We start from the raw sequence: 20841 nt of genomic DNA on the forward strand, positions 1-20841 counted from the left end.
GTGGATTCTGAATTCCTGACGCACTCCTGAGAAGTTCCTGAGAAACAGAGAGCTCATCAATCTTGAGATTTTTGCAGGTGGGAAGCGTGAAGCCCAGCGAAGCTAAGGACCTTTCTTCTTTCCACCTGGCGCTCAGTTTTTCAAATCTGAAACATGCGGCGGTATGGTACTTCCAGGGCTGCAGTGACGATTAAGAGGCTGAATAAAACGTTTAGCAAAGTGGTTTTAAAAAAGGCCAAATGTGGAATACAAGGTTCCGTCTCATTTTCATTTCCTCCTCCACTTATTCCGCCCTCGGCCTCCTACCCATGAGGCCCTGCTCATCCTCCGACCCGAAGCCTGCATGCTGCCCGCCCAGTCCCGCCCTCAAGACCGGAGCCTGGCACTCCCACTGCGCTCGATCCGCCTCCCCGGCCGAGCTCTGCCGCTTCCGGAGCCTGGGACCGGGTAACCACGCCGCCCCAGCCCCTGCAGCCCTCTTACCATCCGGCCCAGCCGGCTGATTCCGGGGTGGGAGTTGGGGTTCCGCCCCACGCGAGCCGGCGCGCCGGCCTCGGGTCCCCTCCCCGCGTCGCCCCCCGGCAATCGCGGCGGCCTCGCAGAGCTCATCGGTAGCGAGACTTCTGAGCTCCGAAACTACTCGCGATTTCGCTCAACCCTGTCTTCAGCGTGGCAGGGTCGGCCTCCCTGCCCCCCCTCCCCCTTTTTTTCAGCCTCTAGTTCGGGCGCTGCGACTTGGAGGAAACCTGGGAGGGTTGAGGGTTCCCGACGCTTCGAAAATTTTGCAGGATTTCTGCAATTCACGGAGAGCCCCGACACTAAGCCTGTTGGGTTTTTCTAGGCTGGGAGTGGAACTTTATCCCGCAGGCCTGATCAAAAACGCCTTGGCCCAAGGCCAGGCCAGCCAGAGGTGCCAGTGACTTGGAGAGGCTGGCGGCGCCTGCCATGGCCCTGCCTTGGCCACCATCCCAGGGGCGCAGCGATAGCCGCTTAGGGTTCGGCCGCCCGATTTTAAGTCTCCGCCCTGCCCCCATCCTTGCTCAGAAAATCTCTTGGCCTGGAGGAGGAGCCCTTCTTAAAATGTTTCCCTGCCTTGCGGCCATTTCTTGTTTCCTTTGCTCTGCATCCAGATTATTGGTCAGATATTTTCTGACCCGTCTCCACCCTGGAATAGGGCCCAGCGGAGTCACAGGGGCAAATTACAAAATCCTGCGCCAGAGGTCATTAGTCCGTTCAGCAGTCCAACCCAGGTGCTAGATTTTCTTGGTTAACTTCACAAGTTCACGTCCTGTGGCAGCTGCTTCTGCTTCTGGGCTTCTCTTTCTGGTTTGTTGCTGTTCAGACTCTGCAACCCCCATGGACTGCAGAAGGCCAGGCTCCTCTGTCCTTCTTTATCTCCTAGAGTTTGCTCAAACTCATGTCCATTGAGTCTGTGATGCCATCCAACCATCTCATCATCTACTACCCGCTTCTCCTGCCCTCAATCTTTCCCAGCATGAGGGTCTTTTCCAGTGAGTTGGCTCTTAACATCAGGTTGCCAAAGTATTGGAGCTTCAGCTTCAGGATCAGTCCTCCCAGTGAATATTCAGGGTTGATTTCCTTTAGGATGGACTGGTTTGAACTCATTGCTGTCCAAGGGACTCGCAAGAGTCTTCTTCAGCTTTCAGTTCGAAAGGATCAACTCTTTGGCCCTCAGCCTTCTTTATGGTTCAACTCTCACATCCCTACATGACTACTTGAAAAACCATGGTTAAGTTAAACACGTTTAACTGCTTAAACAATGTTTAAAGTCAAACAATTTGACTCAGTTTTCTAGGTAGCGCCAGGGGTAAAGAACGCCTGCCAGTGTAGGAGACATAAGAGACTCGAAGTTCGATCCTTGGGTTGGGAAGATCCCTTGGAGGATGGCATGGCAACCCACTCCAGTCTACTTGCCTAGAGAATGCCATGAATAGAGGAGTCTGGCAGGCTCTAGTCCATAGGGTTGCAAAAGAGTTGGACCCGACTGAAGTGACTTAGCACACATGCATGCCTGATGAGTGATGGCCTAGGGGTTAGCTGAGGGAGCTGGATGTACTTGGGCTTTGCCCCATGGGGTACTGAGCTTGGAGATTAAATGCCTCTGGGGCTGGTCCCTCTGCAGGCCCCCGGGATCATGTGGTATGTCAGCACTCGGGGTATGGCCCCACGGATTGACTTCAAGGAGGCGCTCTTCTCTGGCTATGCTCCAGACGGGGGCCTCTACATGCCTGAGGAGCTTCCACAGCTGGGCAGAGAGACGCTGCATGAGTGGAGCACGCTCTCCTACCCCAGCTTGGTGAAGGAGCTGTGCAGCCTCTTCATTGGACCTGAGCTCATTCCTAGAGATGACCTAAACGGTGAGCACCCCTCTACCTTTCTACTCTCCCACCTCACTATTCTGCCAGCCCGGCCCCCAGAGTTGCAAATCCGTCATTCAACCCCTAGGAGATCCCCAGTCATATTTCCCAAAGTTTGGCTTCCCAGGTGGCTCAAATGATAAAGAATCTGCCTGTACTGTAGGAGACCCAGGTTTGATTCCTGGGTTGGGAAGATCCCCTGGAGAAGGGACTGGCTACCCTCTCCAGTATTCTTGCCTGAGGAGCCTGGTGGGCTACAGTCCACGGGGTCACAAAGAGTCGGACATGACTGAATAACTAACAAGTCCCCAGTCATATTTCCCAAACTTTGGAGTTTTTCCCAGACTCTGAAATCCCAGAATTGGAAATATCCTCAGAGTTTCATCCATTCCAGTTCCCACCCCAGTGTGGGGAATGCCAAAGTAATCGGCAGAGAATTTGTTTTTAAAAAAAACTTTTCAAAACTAGGGATTTCACCATTGACCTTGAATGAGATGCTCGAATGTTTGAATATTTCCTTCTTGCATATACTTCAGCATTTCTGGGCTTCCCTGGTGGCTAGATGGTAAAGAATCTGCCTGCAATTCGAGAAACCTGGGTTCAATCCCTGGGTTGGGAAGATCCCCTGGAGGAGGGATTGGCAACCCACTCCAGTATTCTTGCCTGGAGAATCCCCATGGACAGAGGAGCCTAGTGGGCTACAGTCCATGGGGTCACAAAGAGGTGGACTCAACTGAGCAACTAAGCACAGCATAACACAGCACATATATAACACATAACACAGCACAGTATATAAAGCACCCAGACCCACAGATTGCTATTTTATTTCCTCAAATGGTAATTCCAGAAGGGATTTTGAGAGTGTTCTGGACCAGCTCATTTCAGACTGTTATGTGCCTACAGATTGTCCCTGGGAATCTTGTTAAAATGCAGATTCTGATTCAGTAGATCTGGGGCGGGCCTGAAAATTCTGCATTCCTATCAAGCGTCCAGGCTTCCCTGGTGGTGCAGGGGGAAAGAATCTGCCTGCCAATGCAGGAGACTCAAGAGATGTGGGTTCTTGATTCCTGGGTGGGGAAGATCCCCTGGAGGAGAAAATGGCAACCCCCTCCAGTATTCTTGCATGGAAAATTCCATGGACAGAGGAGCCTGGTGGGTTACAGCCCATAGGGTTGCAAAGAGTCAGATATGACCGAGCAACTGAGCATGCATGCATCAGACGTCCAGATGATACTAATGCTGCTGGTCCATGGACCAGCTGTATAATATAATCCAGCAGCAGCAGCAACCTAGTAATGAGAGTTTGAGACTGAAAACTCAAAATGTAGTTTGGGACTTCCCTGGTGATCCAGTGGTGAAGAATCTGCCTGCTAGTGCAGGGGACACCGGTTCGATCCCTGGTCCAGGAAGATTCCACGTGCTGCAGGACGACTAAGCACGAGTGCCTTAACTACTGAAACCGGCTCACCTAGAGCTCGTGCTCTGCAATGAGAGAAGCCGCTGCAGTAAGAAGCTCGCTCGTGCAACTAGAGAGAGGCTAGCTCTCTCACCCCAGCTAGAGAGTAGCCCACCCACAGCTACTCTGGATGTAATAAAAATAAATAAATAAAAAAATTTTAAATGTAGTTCAGTGACCAGCACTGATGGCATTGCCTGGGTATGTGTTAGAATTCTCATTACTTCCTCCGACTTACTGATCCAAAACCTGCATTTTAAGATCCCAGGTGACTGGTTTGCCAATTAAAGTTTGAGAAATGCTACTCTGGATGGGCTTAGCTTTAGGTAGGACCCCAAGTTTCTGGCATCACAGGTGTGAGATTAAGTAATGCAAAACAAAGAAACAACTCTCTATTTTTAGGAAGGAAAATTAGAAGAGATGAGATACTTGATTTGTTTGTTGCGTGATTGTTTAACTGAATTTCTACTGGAATACATGCACACAAGAAATCCAAATGGTGTAGAAATCTATAAAGTAAAAAATGAAAGTCTTACAGCATCAATTCTGCTGTCTGGGAGAATCACTGTGAGGAATCCATGAACAGTTCGAGTTCGGTTCATGTCTTTCCAAACTTTTCCCCCTAGGATTATACAATTATATTCATACACAGTATCCTTTATGATAAAAATTTCAGGTATTTTACTCTGGTAACAAGATAGAAAATTCAAATTTAAAAGTGTAAAGAGACTAAGAATGAACTTGGAGGACAAGTGTGTGTGTGTGCGCGTGTGCACACTCTCAGTTGTGTCTGGCACTTTGTGACCCCATGGACTGTAGCACATCAGGCTCCTCTGTCCATGTGATTTTTCAGGCAGGAATACTGGAGTGGGTTGCCATCTCCTCTTCCAGGGAATCCTCCCAACCCAGGGATTGAACCCACATCTCTTGCATCTCCTGCATTTGCAGGCAGATTCTTTACCACTAGTGCCACCTGGGAAGCCCTGGAGGAGGATGAGAGAATGCCGTTTTCAATGTACGATTTCCCTTCCTTCCCCTTGCAGATCTGATTGATCGTGCCTTCAGCAGATTCCGCCACAGAGAGGTGGTGCATCTGTCCAGGTTGAGGAATGGGCTGAACGTGCTGGAGCTGTGGCACGGGGTCACCTATGCGTTTAAGGACCTGTCCCTGTGCTGCACAGCACAGTTCCTGCAGTACTTCCTGGAGAAGAGGAAGAGGCACATCACCGTGGTTGTAGGTGTGCATCTTGGGCATGTGCCCTGGAGCCCACAGTACCCCAGCTGGCTGGTGTCCGCCCATGGGATGCCCTCCACTGATGTCTCTTGGGGAGTATGTTACTGATTCTTCTAGAGCAGCTTTCTTTTTTAAAAAATTGAATTATAATACCATGTGAGTTTCAGGTATACGGCACAGTGATTCGGTTATATGTATCTATTGTTGTTTAGTCGCTAAGTTGTGTCTGACTCTTCTGCAACCCCATGGACTCTATCTAGCACACCAGGCTCCTCTGTCTGTGGGATTTCTCAGTATTACAAAATATTGAGTATGGTTCCTTGTGATATACACTAGGTCCTTGTTGGTTATCTGTTTTATATATGTGAAGTGCTCAGTTGTGCCTGACTCTTTGTGACCCCATGGACTGTAGCCCACAAGGCTCCTCTGTCCATGGGATTTCCTAGTCAAGAATACTGGAGTGGGTTGCCATTCCCTTCTTCAGGGAATCTTCCTGACCCAACAATCAAACCTGTATCTCTTGTGTTTTTTTGCATTGCAGGTGGATTCTTTACCCGGTGAGCCATCAGGGAAGTCCTGTTTTAAATATATATGTTAATCCCAACCTCCTCATTTGTAGAGCAGGGTTCTTAACATTCTCTTGTGCCATGGACCCTTTTGACAGACTGATGGAGGCTATGGAATCTTCTCAGAATAATAATTTAAATAAAAAAAATACATAGATGATATGCTGCCAACTTCACAGGTGCCTTGATTTGTATCCATGGGTCTCTTGGAGGTTCAAGGACCCCAGGTTAAGTACTGGATTCCTATCCTCCAGGGTATCCCCTCACTTGGCAACTGTGCTTTAGGGGCCAATTTCTTTCCATCTCTCTTTGTCTAAAGAGGGGGGTTCCTCCTTCTTCCCATCCAGGAACTTCTGGAGACACAGGAAGTGCTGCCATTGAGAGTGTTCAGGGGGCAAAAAACGTGGACATCATTGTTCTGCTGCCCAAGGGTCACTGTACAAAGATTCAGGAGCTCCAGATGACAACAGTGCTAAGAGAGAACGTCCACGTGTTCGGAGGTGAGTGTTGGGACTGAGGTTCTAGGGACAGCGTGGCCCTGCCTTGAGTGGTTCTATGTTGCGAGATGGACTGGAACCAAGCTAATCAATTGTCTAGCTGAGCATCCTGCCTCCTCTCCTTTCTCTCTCCTTCCCTCCCTTTATCAGTCATATTTTGAGGTTGGTATATGCCCTGACTTAGCCCTAAGTAGGCTTGTGGCTACACAGTCTCAGAAACTATTGGAGGTGACTGGTGCATAAACCATTACTAATAAATAGTACATCCAAGGAAGTGCAGGTTTAAACCCATACCCCAAAGAATGCCACCTTCATGCACATTCAACCTGTTTGTGCCATGTCTGCAAGGCAGCTCAGTCATAGCCTGAGCCAGATGACTTGGATTTTTTTCCAGGGCACAGAGGTTCAGAGGGCAAAAACACATTGCCCTCTGAGAGAATGTGCTATTACATGTTGGCAGCTCACATCTTCCCTTGCAGTGTTGAATCAACTAATGCATTTGGTTAGCAGGTCTAAGTATTTAAAATAGGAAGCTACTCAGTGGTACCTATGGCTCATGACTCCTACTTCCTGAGCCACATCATGAATCATAGCATTTTATGCTTGCAGAAAGGCAAAAAAAATCTTAATGTCTGGCCATCTATTCTGAGCGCATGTAATCATTATGAAGCCCAAGAGTGTAGGAAGGCAGAGTGAGTTTGAGTGGAGCCATACTTTTTATTGTGGGCTTCCCTAGTGGTTTAGACAGTTAAGAATCTGCCTGCCATGTGGAAGACCTGAGTTCAATCCCTTGGTCGGGAAGATCCCCTGAAGAAGGGAATGGCAAACCACTCCAGTATTCTTCCCTGGAAAATTCCATGTACAGAAGAGCCTGGCCAGCTACAGTCTATGGGATTCCAAAGAGCTGGATCTGACTGAGCAACTAACACACACTTGTATACTTTTTTATTTCTACCTGTCACACCCCACTGCACCCCAGGGACCCCCAAGGAAGGGATAGGAAAATGAGCAGTAGAGATCTTGGTGAAGTTTTGTGCTCTGTGGCCTGGAGCAAGCTGTCTAGGTAGCCTGACTTGGTTTGGTCACTCACCTAGCAGGACAACAAATGTGGTAGCAGAGAACCCTCCTTCTGTAGCTGGCCTGGCCTCCTGTTATAATCCCATAGATGAAGTTTTATATAACACCAATTTTGTCAAGGACCAAAAACACAGCGAAAACAACTGTTACCCAGGGGATTAGCGTGAATATCCTTTGTCTGTTTGTTCAAGAGCAAACAAAAAGCCTCTTCTACTCTTTCCTTTAGCAAACCCATGTACATTCCAGTGAAAAGTTTATTGTTTAGCTAAGGCAAGTGTTGGCAGAATTAACCTTGGTAATTCATTGCCCATATCTGGCCACATATTGGGCTTCCCAGGTGGCGCTAGTGGTAAAGAATCCACCTGCCAGTGCAGGAGATACAAGAGATGCGGGTTTGATCCCTGGGTTGGGAAGATCCACTGGAGTAGGAAACAGCATCCCAGTCCAGCATTCTTGCCTGGAAAATTCCATAGATAGAGGAGTCTGGCAGGCTGCAGTCCATGGGGTCGAAAAAGAGTGGACGTGACTGAGCGGAGCATCTGACTACATTTTCCTGCAGTCATGGCAAGATTTTAATGCACAACATTCAGGTTCCTAAGGGTTTCTGTTAAACCCTAAGCACCAGAATTGCTATTTATGGATCTGCGACTGTCTTTGCCTAGAATCAGATCAGAGAATAGCTTTTTGTGCCTCTGTTCTGGACCTGCAGCCTTCTCTCCTTGTATACAGATGTTGGAAGGCTTTTATCTAAGGGCGTGTATAGAAGCATCATTCCTGATCATGAGTTGGAGAACAGTGCACATTAGGAAAATGTGGCAGACATGTGGATGGTGATGAATACAGTATGTCATAAATGTGCATAAATTAGTTTTTATTTCAAAACAGTACCGTTCAAGTTCTTCCTTTCCTTTCTGGAATCTTCTGACTTGGTTTCCAGGAGAATATGCGTTAGTTTGGGAGCTAGCAGTGGGTGTGTGTTTTCCCTAGGACTAGGGAGCTCAGGGAGCAGAGATGGGTCACCTGAATTGTTGTGTCTTAGACACTGATGTTTTCTGAAGTCATTAATACCCATTGTACATTATATACTCAATTCTTCTTAAGCACAGGATAATCAGCCAATGTTAGTTATGTATTATTTGGGTTGTTTTTGCCTGGAAGTAACAGAAAACCTAACTCAGACTGACTTGAACAGGGGTAATTTCCAGCTCATGTACCTGTAAGTATAGAAATGGAATGGGCTTCTGACTGGGTGTTTCACTGCCTTCTGGGAGCCAAGTATTCTTGGTTCCATCTTCCCCAATTCTCAAGCTTTTTGTGGTTCATGATGGTTACTGAAGGTAACCAAGTCTCTCTTCCTGTGGCTGTCTCTTGAAAGCAGTGAATCTTTTCCTTGAACCCCAGCAAATATCCCCCTTGTAACATGGATCTGGAGTTAGTACTGCAGTCTCAGTGCTACTACATGATGAAAGGGGGAATGAATGGTAACCTCCACGCCTACTCTGGCATTTACCCCCAATAATCTTATCCCCCTCTGGCCTCCAAGTTTGGATTCAATGGAGAAATAGACCCAGGTTTTAGATAAGAGATTAATGTTGGCTTGATTGCTGGTTGGGCTGGGTTGAGGGGTGCAACTTGGACTAGGTGCTGATTTGCCCAACAATTACCCAATTAATTTATCCATAAATTAAAGTGCACACACACCCAGCTTAAGGAGAAATCCTGCCCATACCAGCTTCCCTGCCACGTAGGAGCCGAGGGTAGAACCTCCACCCTTTGATCTAAATGAGGGAACAAGGGCAGATCCCATAGAAAGAGCAACTCTTTCCCCTCAGCCCCTGATGGAGAACCATGGAGTAAAGCTCAGCCTCTCACCATCTTATAACCTGATAAACTATCCTGTCCTTGTTCCCAGAGCCTGGGGAAGAGGGCCTGGACTACAAAGAAGAATTCTTCCCCCAGTGTCCCAGAAGGTTGACATTTAATATCTAATTTTAGATAATGGTAGAAACATTGGAAATGTGACCACAACGATATGAGCCATGGGTTGAGTGAAGGTCCCAGTGCGATGGGCTCAGTCTGAAAGTCCTTGTGGGCACATGCTGACCATCTAGGGGTTCTCTGTGCTCCTGACAGCTCCGTCTCCTCTCTCCCCTGACAGTGGAGGGTAACAGCGATGAACTGGATGAGCCCATCAAGACGGTGTTTGCCGACGTGGCCTTTGTCAAGAAGCACAACCTAATGAGTCTGAATTCAATCAACTGGTCCCGGGTCCTCGTGCAAATAGCCCACCACTTCTTTGCTTACTTCCGGTGTGCGCCATCCTTAGACATGCACCCCCTGTCCCCCGTGGAGGTGGTTGTGCCAACGGGGGCTGCCGGTAACCTTGCAGGTGAGAAGACCCCTGGATGGAAATGGGCTTTCCAGAAAAATGCCTGTGGTCCTTGTCCTCCCAGCCACCTTTTGGCTATAACCTAGGTTGGGTCCTTTGTTGTTTCGTCGCTTAGTCACGTTCAGCTCTTTGCAACCCCAAGGACTGTAGCCCACGAGGCTCCTCTGTCCATGGGATTTCCCAGGCAAGAATACTGGAGTGGGTTGCCATTTCCTTCTCCAGGGGATCTTCTCGATTCCGGGATTGAAACTCGGTCTCCTACATTGGGAGGTGGATTCTTTATCACTGAGCCACCATGGAAGCCCAGGTTGGGTCCTAGGTGATGGGGAACTACACAAAAGAACCTTCCAGAAAATGTCCCCCTGACTTCCTGGGAGGACATCCCGGCCTTTCGCCACAGAGGGAGAGTAATGGGTTAACCCCAGTGTGCTCGGCCGCCTGATCTGATGTGTCGCTCAGCAGAGTGTGGGGAGATGAGGTGAAGGTTCAGCTGCTGTTCCTGGATGGCAGAGCCCTCTGCCGGGAACGTGGACTTTCCTCCCAGCCCTGGCCAGCTCCCTGCTCTGAGGATAAGGACTCGCCTGGCACAGCATGTTCTCCTCACAGACCGTGTGATGTGGAAAGAGTCCTGGACTTGGGCTTCTGGCTCCAGTTCTGTCCTTTACTAGCTGAATGGCTATCCCTTAGGTTCAGCTCCTCGGCTATCAAAGGGAGGTTGGACCGCTTATCATATCTCTCAGGACGAGCGTGAGGTGCAAATTAGATTCTGTGTGTATGTGAACTTTGTGAAGGTCGAGTGCTATAAAGCTGCATGGCATGAAAATCATTTCCTGTAATAATTTATAGGAACGTTGATCAAGCACTGACTGTGTGTCAGGCAGTGCTCTGAATGCTTCCCTCATATCAATTCATTTAATCCTCACATGGGCCTATGAGGGGCCCACGTTAATTTCATTTTACAGTGAGGAGGCTGTGGCACATAGAAGTCCTTGGACAGCCTGTCATTGTTTATGCACTGGTCAGTCCCAGGGCCAGGATGGTGGCCCAGGCAAGCTGGCTTCAGTCTTCGCCCTAGAACTTATGAGGCTGCCTCTTGATGGACGTGACTTTTTTCTGATGGTTCTGTTAATGGCATCGCTTCTGATGGGTGCCCAGGTTGGCTTAGGTGAGACCATGAAAGCATCTTAGTGCTCAGGAGTCTTTATGACTTCAGCTAACACAGCGATGGAAAAAATGAGCTGGCTGTTAGACAAGGACGGCTCAGCCTTCTTCCCCGTCCATGGAGGGAAGCCCACCACACTGCCTATCTGCATCACCCCCCAGGGAATGGTACCACCTGCCTGTGCCCTGTATCTGCCACAGTGCCTGGCACAAAAGCAACATTTGCAGAGGGATCTCCTATCTAGCCCTGCTCCATCAGGAACTAGCTGCTTGACTTTAAGCCCTTGGACCCCTTAAGCCTCCATTGTTCCCCTGTCATGCAAGGTTCATGGCATTTACTGAGGGTCCCATGAAATAAGACTGTGAAAGTGCTTTGCAAAATTGAGTGACACTGGGTGGTGTGGGTATCCCTAACTCCTTTTACTTACTCATAGAAATAAACTATTCATGGGAATAGGAACCTTCCTAAACTACATTACCTTTCTGGGCTCTCCATCTCTCGGGGTGAGGCATTTTATTTGTTTCATGCAAACAGGAGCTGCTGTTAGGTGGACAGTAGCTGCCTCCCCATCCTCCTTCGGCCCCTTTCCAGGAGACTCAGCCTGAAAGCACTGAAAGACTCAGCCTGAAAGTTCTTCGTCTGGGGCTCAGCGTGTGCTCCAGACTTAGACAGACCTCTAAGTTCACATCCTCACTCTGCCACTTAGCAGGCTCTGAAAGTGCAAGAATTAGTAGCTCAGTCGTGTCCGACTCTTTGCAACCCCATAGGCTGTAGCCCGCCAGACTCTTCTGTCCGTGGGATTCTCCAGGCAAGAATACTGGAATGGGTTGCCATTCCCTTCTCCAGGGGATCTTCCCAACCCAGGGATTGAACCTGGGTCTCTCAAATTACAGGCAGATTCTTTACCATCTGAGCCACCAGGGAAGCCCAAAGCAGGCTTTGGGTGGGTCATTTAAACTTCTCAGAACCTCTGTTTTCTCTTCTGCAAATGCTGTGTGTCGGTACCTGGTGGGGGCAGGGTTTGGCGTGGAGAACAGCATCAGGGCACAGTAACCCCCTCCTACTCTTTCCTCCTTTTTTGTTTTTTGGTAGCAGCTTTATTGCTCTATGATTCACATACCATACAATTCACCCGTTTAAAGTATTCAGCTTAATACTTTTTAGTGCACACAGATTTGTGCAACCATCACCATAATGTTTTAGAGCATTTTCATCACCCTAAGAGGAAGCCCTGTTCCCATGAAGTAGTCATTCCCTCCTCTCTCCCAGCTTTAGGCAGTCACTCATCTATTTCATCTCCGTAGATTTTCCTATTCTGGACATTTTATGTAAATGGAATCATCCAATATGTGGCCTTTTATGTCTAGCTTCCTTTCACTTAGCATGACATTTTCAAGGCTCATCCATACTGTAGCACGTGTTAGTACTTTATTCCTTTTTATGGCTGAATACTATTTTATTGTATCAATGTATCACATTTTGTTTACACATTTAAGAGTTAATGGACATTTGGATTGCTTAGGTTTTTAGTTATGAATAATGCTGCTGTGAACGTTTGTGTATGTGTTTGTGTGGCTCTGTTCTCAGTTATCTTGAGTATATACAAACTAGGAGTGGATTTCTGGGTCGTACTGGAGCTCTGTGCTTAACTTTTTGAGGAACTGCTGGACAGGTTTCCAAAGTGGCTGCACTATTTGCCATTCCCACTAACAGTATATGGGGGTTCCAATTTCTCCACATCCTGACCAAGACTTGTTATCATCTGTCTTCTTGATTCTAACCATCCGAGTAGGTATGAAGTGGTGTATCATTGTGATTTGGGTTTGTGTTTTCCTGATGACTAATAATGTTGAGTGGGCTTCCCTGGTGGCTCAGTGGGAAAGAATCCACCTGCCAATCTCTGGGTCAGAAAGATCCCTGGAGGAGGAAATGGCACCCCACTCCAGTATTCTCACCTGAAAAATCCCATGGACAGAGGAGCCTGGTGGGTTACAAATGTTGCAAAAGAGTTGGATACCACTTAGTGACTAAACAACAGCAACAGTGATGTTGAGTGTCTTTTCATATGTCCGTTGGCTATTTGTTTATCTTTTCTGGAGAAATGTCTACACAAGTCCTTAGCCTATTTTTTAATTGGATTATTTGTATTTTAATTGTTGAGTTGTAAGAGTTCTTTATATATTCTCGGTTCAAGTCTCTTATCAGATATACAATTTGCAAATGGTTTTTCCTATTCTGTGGGTAGCCTTTTTATAGCGATAAATTGATAATGATATATTGATAGTGTCCTTTGAAGCATGAAAGCTTCAAAAAGCACAAAACCTTCTTAATTTTGATGATGTTCAAGTCATCTATTTTTTCTTTTGTTGTCTGTGATTTTGGTGTCATGGCTAAGAAACCATTGTTCTCCTCTCATAAGCTGGGTGCATCGCTCAGAAGATGGGGCTGCCCATTCACCTGGTCGTGGCAGTGAACAGCAATGACATCATCCACAGGACCATCCAATGGGGAGACTTCTCTCTGTCCAAAGCGGTCAAGCCAACCTTGGCGTCGGCCATGGACATTCAGGTGGGATGTGTGTGCAGGTCTGCCCCAGGTGTTGGTTGGATGGAGGTGGACAAGGGCTGAGGTCAGCATGACCCCTGGGACCCTGCCTCTCTGCTCAGGTTCCCTACAACATGGAGAGGATCTTCTGGCTGCTGTCTGGCTCTGACAGCCAGGTGATAAGAGCCCTCATGGAGCAGTTTGAAAGTACAAAAAGTGTGAGTCTACCCAAGGAGCTGCACAGCAAGGTCAGTTACCACTCACACACCATGGAGAAAGGAAAGGGTACAGCCACGAGACCAGACCTGGGGTTTGAAAATCTTTTCAAGGAAAGGAGATGCTTGGGTATTTTTTTGAGTACCTGCTATGAGTCTCGCACTTCTGGAGTTTATGAGGATTTATTTTTTGAATGGGGAGAGGTGGTTGGTTTAGAGGTTTTTGGTTTAGAGTTAGATGCATGTAAATCCAAGCCAGTTATGAGGCCTTGGGTTAGATTCTTAAACTCTGTGCCTCAATCTCCTCATCTGTAAAATGGGAATCATGAGAATACCTGCCTCATGGCATTGTTGAAGATTTAAGTCCATCAAGCGCTTTGTATACTGCCTGGCAATATAGGGCTTAATATATTAACTATCATTATTTTATTCATTATTGTTGTTGATTTCCAATAATAACAACTGGAAGCCACTTTCTCTATCCAGTATGTGCAGAGACTATTGTTCAATTAACTTTTTTAAAAAAAATAAAGAAGGAGAGGGAGTTTCTTGGCAGTCCAGTGGTTGGGGCTCTGTGCTTGCACTGCAGGGGACCTAAGTTTGATCCCTGGTCAGGGAACTCAGATCCTGCAAGTCACAGCACTGCCAAAAAATTACATTAAAAAAATAAAGAATAAGGAGAAATTTTGTCTCCAGATGGATAGGAGTCTAGGGCTCAGTTGCTCAGTTGTGTCCAACTCTTTGTGACCCCATGAACTGTAGCTCTCCGGTCTCCTCTGTCCATGGGATTCTCCAGGCAAGAATACTGGAGTGGGTTGCCATTTCTGTCTCCAGGGGATCTTCCTGACCCAGGGATCGAACCCAGGTCTCCTGCATTGCAGGCGGATGCTTTACTGTCTGAACTACTAGGAAGCCCTCTAGGGAAGGATTGCTTTTATTTTAATGTAACCTGGTGATGGAAACTTATTTAATATCAAAAAAGGATTTCATATATTGAATTTGACTATAATTTTCTCTACCACATTCCTACCAATTGGTCATCCAGACTGTGTATACTTCCAACAACAAGGACCTCACTACCTCACATCAGCTGTCGTCATTACAAAGTTCTTTATGTCAAGCCAGAATCTGTTCCTTCTAGCTTGTGTACTGGTGAGCTGATTCCCATACTTGAAGAGAATCTTCCTTTACCTGCTAAGCCTTCCTGGTTCCTTTAGCTACATGGTGTGAATTACATGGCGTAATTTTGAGTGGTTGGTGTCCATCTTAAAGAGTTGTTCCCAGAACTAGATACAGTTCTGTGGGCTCAGTCACTCACACAGACGGGTGTGGAATTTGTCTTCTGGAATCTGTGCTTCCCACCAGGGAAGTCTCCCTATGCTTCTTCGATGCAACCTGTTTTAATCAGTTTGGACTGCTATAACAAAGTACCACAGACTGGTGACTTATAAACAATGCAAATGTATTTCTCACAATTCCAGGGACTGGAGGACCGAGGTCAAGGTGCTAGCATCAAGGTCAAGGTTGGATTCTGGTGAGGGCCCCCTTCTGGGAGGTAGTAGGCCACCTTCTTGTATCCTCATATGGGGGAATATGAGACACTAATAAAGATACTAATTCCATTCATGAAGGCTCCACCCTCATGACCTAATTACCTCCCAAAGCCTCACCTACAAATACCATCATATTGGGATTAGGGCTTTAACATATAAATTTGGTGGGAACACGACTATGAAGACCGTAATACAACTAAAGTTCAGCTTATTTAATGGTTTGTTTTGATATTCCTTCTCCTCATGTAAATGAGATGCTATGTGAAGACAGACACCATATCCCCTGGTTCTTCATTCTCTCCCTGGCTGTACATGTAGAAGTTACTCCATCTGCTGAAACAACATTCATTCATTTGTTCATTCATTCATTCATGTTACTTATTGCCCATGAGCCAGGAACTGTGCTTGGTGCTAGAGATTCAAATATAAATAAAACAAACACACTCATTGTCTGCTGTGAACCATAATGGGTCAGGAAGATGTCTAAACAATTTATAATAACCTGTGGTTTCTATTGGGCTTCCCAGGTGGCGCAGTGGTAAAGAATCCACCTGCCAATGCAGGAGACATGGGTTCGATCCCTGGGTTGGGTAAATCCCTGGAGAAGGGAATGGCAACCCACTCCAGGATTCTTGCCTGGGAAATCCCATGGACTGAGGAGCCTGGAGGGCTACAGTCCATGGGGTCACAAAGAGTCGGACATGACTTAGCAACTAAACAGCAGCAACATGGTCTTTATTGATTGAAGTTGATTATATTCATGGTTTTTGGCACATGCAGTGCATTTCCAGAGAATGATCAAATAAACCATCTACACCGAGGGAGCACTGAAAAGGGAGTCTTCCTTTTCTGAGGTAGTGGGCAATTTTCCTAAAGGAAAGCTGGAGATTTGGGTGGAAACCGATGGGAAACTATTCCCATACCTACAGGGAGGGGGCGCACTAACAGCAAAGCACTAGGAATGCTTGAGTGCCCTTAGCCTGTGTTTCCTTTGGTTGCTGAGCAAGCATATGTTCTATTTTGCTGATCCAGAGCCAAATTCTAAATAAATGTATTGACCTGAAACTCAAACGTGTGCTTCCTCTAACTTGAGTGAATCTGTTTAAAACTGGGAAACATGGGAAACTAGCTTTTTCTCTGAGCTGAATCTGAGCCATTTCATTTGAGTTTCTGATGTGTACTCAGATGGTTGTATTGGGTGGTGGGTTTTTGGTCATCTCTTCCCCACTTCCCCTCAGCTTTCGGAGGCAGTAACCTCTCAATCGGTGTCAGATGAGGCTATCACCCAGACGATGGGCCGCTGCTGGCAGGAGAACCAGTACCTGTTGTGCCCACACTCAGCCGTGGCCGTGAGCTGCCATTACCAGCAGGTGGACAGGCAGCAGCCCAGGTACTGGTGGGGTGGGTGCCTGAGTTTCAGGGAGGGGGGACCCCTTTGGACCTCTCTGGGCCCATCCTTTTCCCCAAGCAGGGGGCACAGGAATGTGAACAACTTGCTTTTCTTGGGAGGAGGGGTGCCCCACATGGCATGTGAGATCTTAGTTCCCCGACTAGGGATCGAACTCAGGCTCTCTGCAGTAGAAGCACAGAGTCTCGACCACTGGTCCACCAGGGAAGTCCCACAAATGGGTTTTATGAGCATAGTGGGTGCTGAGTGAAGGTGTGTGCTGAGACTGTGGTCCTAGAAGAGGGAGCTTGAACCCCAAAAAGCAGGAGCAGTTGGCTTGCAGAGTTATTGCAGAGATGAATTCAAGGGACCAAACCTGTTTTTTTCCCTGTCTCTCTCCACCCTACCTCTAACCTTCCCCTGTTCCTTCTTCTCCCGCCTCACCTTCTTCCGGTACCTGCCCCACTATCTATTATCTTCCACCCCCTGTTTTCACCTCCCCCACTTCCCCCAGCCCTCCCCGCTGTTGTCTGGCTCCCGCCTCTGCAGCCAAGTTCCCGGAGGCTGTGCGGGCTGCCAGGCTGACCCTGGACACCCCGGCAGAGATCCTCGCCCTGGAGCACAAGGAGGCACGCTGCACCCCAATGCGGAAGGGCGATGACTGGACACGGATGCTCCGGGACACGATTGAGGACCTGAGCCAGCAGTGGCAGAGGCGCTTCCTGAATCTCCCGGCATAGCCCCGCTGGAGATGGCTTCCTTTAGGCCTCGGACCCTGGGAGGTGTCCCCTGTGAGCCGCTTGGGGCACCTTCTCCCCATTGAGAGTCTGTGCAGGAGGTTCTCGGGGGGCTGCTCTAGAGGTGGGGGTCTGGAGCCAGCGGGCTGTGCTCTGTTCCCAGGATGCTCTGTGCTGTCACCGCCTGATGTTGTGCCTGATCCCCTGGGAGGTGGGGAGGGCTCCTGTAGATGTTGCTGGGGGTGCACTGCCACCGCCGGACAGTGCAGGAGCATTGCTGCTGCCTGTGAAAGTTTCAGTGGATAAGAATGTGCCTGCCAGTGCAGGGGACACAAGTTTGATTCCTGGTCCAGGAAGATCCCACATGCCAGGGAGCAACAAAGCCCCTGCACCACAACTGCTGAGCCTGGGCACCTGGAGCCCGTGCTCCACAACGAGAGAGAGCACCACAATGAGAAGTCTGTGTGCTACAGGGAAGAGTAGCCCCCGCTTGTAGCAACTAGAGAAAGCTCGAGCAAAGCAACAAAGAATAAGTAAATACATAAATAAATAAACAAAAACTTAAAAAAGAAAGGAAAGTCTGGGGTTCAGGGTCAACCTCGGCTCTAAGATTTTGGACCCAGGCAGATGGGGACCGCTGAGTCCATTAGCACAGGTCTGGCTTGAGTCTTAGTTTATCTGGTCCCCAAACCAGATCACAGGCCTTGGCCTGCCTTGTCAGAGGCTTTGTTGTTGTGTCTAGTAGATAAATTGTGTCCCACTCTTTGCAACCCCATGGACTGTAGACTGCCAGGCTCCTCCTGTCTGTGGGATTCTCTAAATAAGAATACTGGACTGGATTGCCATTTCTTTCTCCAGGGATCTTCCCAGCCCAGGGATCCAACCTGTGTCTCCTGCATTGGCAGGCGGATTCTTACTATCTGAGCCACTGGGGAAGCCCAACGTATGTGTACTAAACTATGTATAATTTCCCTGGTGGTCCAGTGGTTAAGACTCCATGCTTCTAATGCAGAGGCACAGGTTTGATCCCTGGTCGGGGAAGTTCATATAGTGTGGCAAAAAAAAAAAAAAAGATATATATATATATGTTTAGCACACAGGGTGTGCTAAATAGACATGAAGAAATAATAACAGCACTTACATTTATCTCTTCTGCCCCCGTCCAGTGGATTGCCTGTGGGCCTGTCTTTGGTAGTCCTGGTTGAGCACTGTGCCTGGTGCATTCTGGAACTGGCAGGACCAGGAACAAAGCTCCTCTGTGACTGCACATCTACCAGATACTGTGTGATGACTCTCAAAGTGTGGTCCTTGGGTTTCCCCAAAATGCAAACTCCCAGCCCCCACCCTGCTGCTGCTGCTGCTGCTGCTGCTGCTAAGTCACTTCAGTTGTGTCCGACTCTGTACCACCCCAGAGACGGCAGTCCACCAGGCTCCCCCGTCCCTGGGATTCTCCAGGCAAGAACACTGGAGTGGGTTGCCATTTCCTTCTCCAATCGTGAAAGCGAAAAGTGAAAGTGAAGCCCCCACCCTAGAGCACAGCAAATCTGTGGACATAGGCGGGGTGTCTTCAGTTCTTACAAATGCCCCCACATAAGTTTCCGCCCTCTAATTTCAGGAAACCCTGGCCAAGGACTTTAAGTTCATAAATAATTGTCTGTCACAGGGAGATATGCTTTGTTTCCACAAGGGCATGCTCTCTTCCTGCTACTGTTTTTATGATCTAGCCTACACTGCCCAATTCAGGAACCACCAAACATTTGTTGAGTTCTTGCAATGTGAATAGTCTGAACTGAATTTAAAATTTTTTAATTAATTTACATTTAAATGTCAAATTTTCTTACTTGATTCAGTTATTGGAAAACTTTTAAGTATGACTGGAAAAATTCAAGTAATATGGATCTGCTTTTTCAGCTATAAAATTTATGAAGTACATAAAATACTTTGTTTTGGAGTATAGTTGATTAATGTTGTGTTAGTTTCAGCTGTACAGTAAAGTGATTCAGTTATACATATACACGTGTCTGTTCTTTTTCAAGAAGATTCTTGTTAAGATATCTTGATTCAAGATAGTGTTCTGATTGAGATGTACCACAAGTGTAAATTACATGTTGGATTTCAAAGACATCTAATGAAAAAAATCTAAAATATCTCAGTAATTTTATATCAATGATCTGTTGAAAGGATGGTGTTTTTATGTATTAGAATAAATAAAATATAATATTAAATTAATTCCATCTTTTTCCTTTTCTTTTTCTAAGGACATTTAAAGTTGTATATGGGGCTTGCCCTTGTGGCTCCCAATGTATTTCTAGAGACAGCAGTGATCTAGAGCTTAACCTTGGCTTTGTGTGTACATGAACACGCCACAGATAGTTGTGGATTTACTTATATTATTGGGTTCAAATCTTGTGTGGATTGAGGGAGGGGGTTAGACAAACACAAAGACTGCAATATCAGCACACCCTCAGACCCTGGACCCTGGGAGCCCCTTCGGATGGCAGGTGAGGCAGGCACAGTGTGGAGAGATTTCTGACCACTAGAGGGCACTGTTGCAGCTACTCTGAGGGCTGCTGTGAAAGGACCCAGTGGCCGTCTAGCTGTCTTCTCCCCATAGTTAAGGGGAGTTTGGGATGGACATGTACACACTGCTGTACTTAAAGTGGATAACAAACAAGGTCTTACTGTATAGCACAGGAAACTCTACTCATTGTTATGTGGCAGCCTGGATGGGAGGGTAGTTCAGAGGGGAATGAATACATGTATGTGTACGGCTGAGGCCTTTTGCTGTCCACCTGAAACTATCACAACATCGTTAGTCAGCTATAATCCAATATAAAACTAAAAGCTAAAAAGCTGCCTGCCTGCGCCCTGAGGTCTACAGGAGCTTCTGGTCACCCAGGCTGATCTCTGCCTGCCACCCCACATCAGAACTTCCAGGCCTGCATCTCCGTGGTGTCCAGGGGCTTGAAGGGAGAGGCCAGAGGGCACCCTCTTACTGAAAAACTTGACACCGAAGCAGGACACTCAGTGCAGAGAGAGCAGGAATGCTGGACACACAGGAGGACGGGGCAGCCTCCTAAAAGAATGACATGACCCTTACAGCCACAGGACTTCACAGCTTCTGAGACACTTTAAGAGCAAACGTGATGGAGCCTCCTGAACCCATTTATCCATCAGGCATGACAGGCCTGATACTTCGGGGTCATGAGATATTTAAGAGGTCCATGGAGATATTTTAATTTCTTTTAAAAGCTGAGGAGAGCATGGCAGCCCACTCCAGTATTCTTGCCTGGAGAATCCCCATAGACAGAGGAACCTGGAGGGCTACAGTCCACGGCAGTCACAAAGAGTTGGACATGACTGAGCGACTAAGCACAGCACACAAAAGGAAGCGAATATAATCTGGCTTGGGTTGTATTCGTGTTTATACCAACACAGTAGTACAAAAATTTTTAAATATTTTTGCCCCCTGAAAGCAAAAGTGCCCGGGGCCCACCGAAGTCATAGTGCAGCCCTGAAAGGACCTACTGTACACCAGGCGATATTTCATCAAAGCAACTAACTTAATCCAGATGGCAAGTTGTGCAATGCATGTTACTATCAACTAGGTTCTAGAGCTGAAGTAACTTGTCAGGATGGCACCAAG

At 47.4% G+C, this 20841-nt stretch overlaps 1 protein-coding gene across 6 annotated transcripts; it reads left to right on the forward strand.

Annotated features, from left to right (window-relative positions):
- Positions 1 to 323: 323 nt before the first annotated feature.
- Positions 324 to 19424, forward strand: THNSL2 (threonine synthase like 2). Of its 6 annotated transcripts, none has more exons than XM_070379462.1 (10): positions 324 to 447; positions 2144 to 2378; positions 4878 to 5072; positions 5982 to 6134; positions 9367 to 9597; positions 13179 to 13327; positions 13426 to 13551; positions 16310 to 16461; positions 16973 to 17173; positions 18362 to 19424. In XM_070379462.1, exons 2-10 carry the CDS (start codon positions 2156 to 2158, stop codon positions 18705 to 18707), a joined length of 1776 nt encoding a protein of 591 aa, XP_070235563.1. In that variant the 5' UTR covers positions 324 to 447; positions 2144 to 2155; the 3' UTR covers positions 18708 to 19424. The 6 variants fall into 6 exon arrangements, with proteins under 6 accessions (XP_070235563.1, XP_070235566.1, XP_070235567.1 ...); XM_070379463.1 differs by lacking the exon at positions 324 to 447 and adding an exon at positions 480 to 677; XM_070379464.1 differs by lacking the exon at positions 324 to 447 and adding an exon at positions 779 to 1511.
- Positions 19425 to 20841: the final 1417 nt, after the last annotated feature.

The sequence above is a fragment of the Bos mutus genome, chromosome 11 (assembly GCF_027580195.1).
Source record: "Bos mutus isolate GX-2022 chromosome 11, NWIPB_WYAK_1.1, whole genome shotgun sequence".
Classification (NCBI taxonomy): Eukaryota; Metazoa; Chordata; class Mammalia; order Artiodactyla; family Bovidae; genus Bos; species Bos mutus.

What these genes read in the sequence shown, in the direction of transcription:
- THNSL2 (XM_070379462.1), top strand. Translation starts at nt 2,156, where the DNA reads ATGTGGTATGTCAGCACTCGGGGTATGGCCCCACGGATTGACTTCAAG. An exon ending in CCAAGGAGCTGCACAGCAAG is followed by an intron (nt 13,552 to 16,309) that starts GTCAGTTACCAC and finishes ACTTCCCCTCAG; the next exon opens with CTTTCGGAGGCAGTAACCTC. An exon ending in CTGAGCCAGCAGTGGCAGAG is followed by an intron (nt 17,174 to 18,361) that starts GCGCTTCCTGAA and finishes GCCCCCGTCCAG; the next exon opens with TGGATTGCCTGTGGGCCTGT.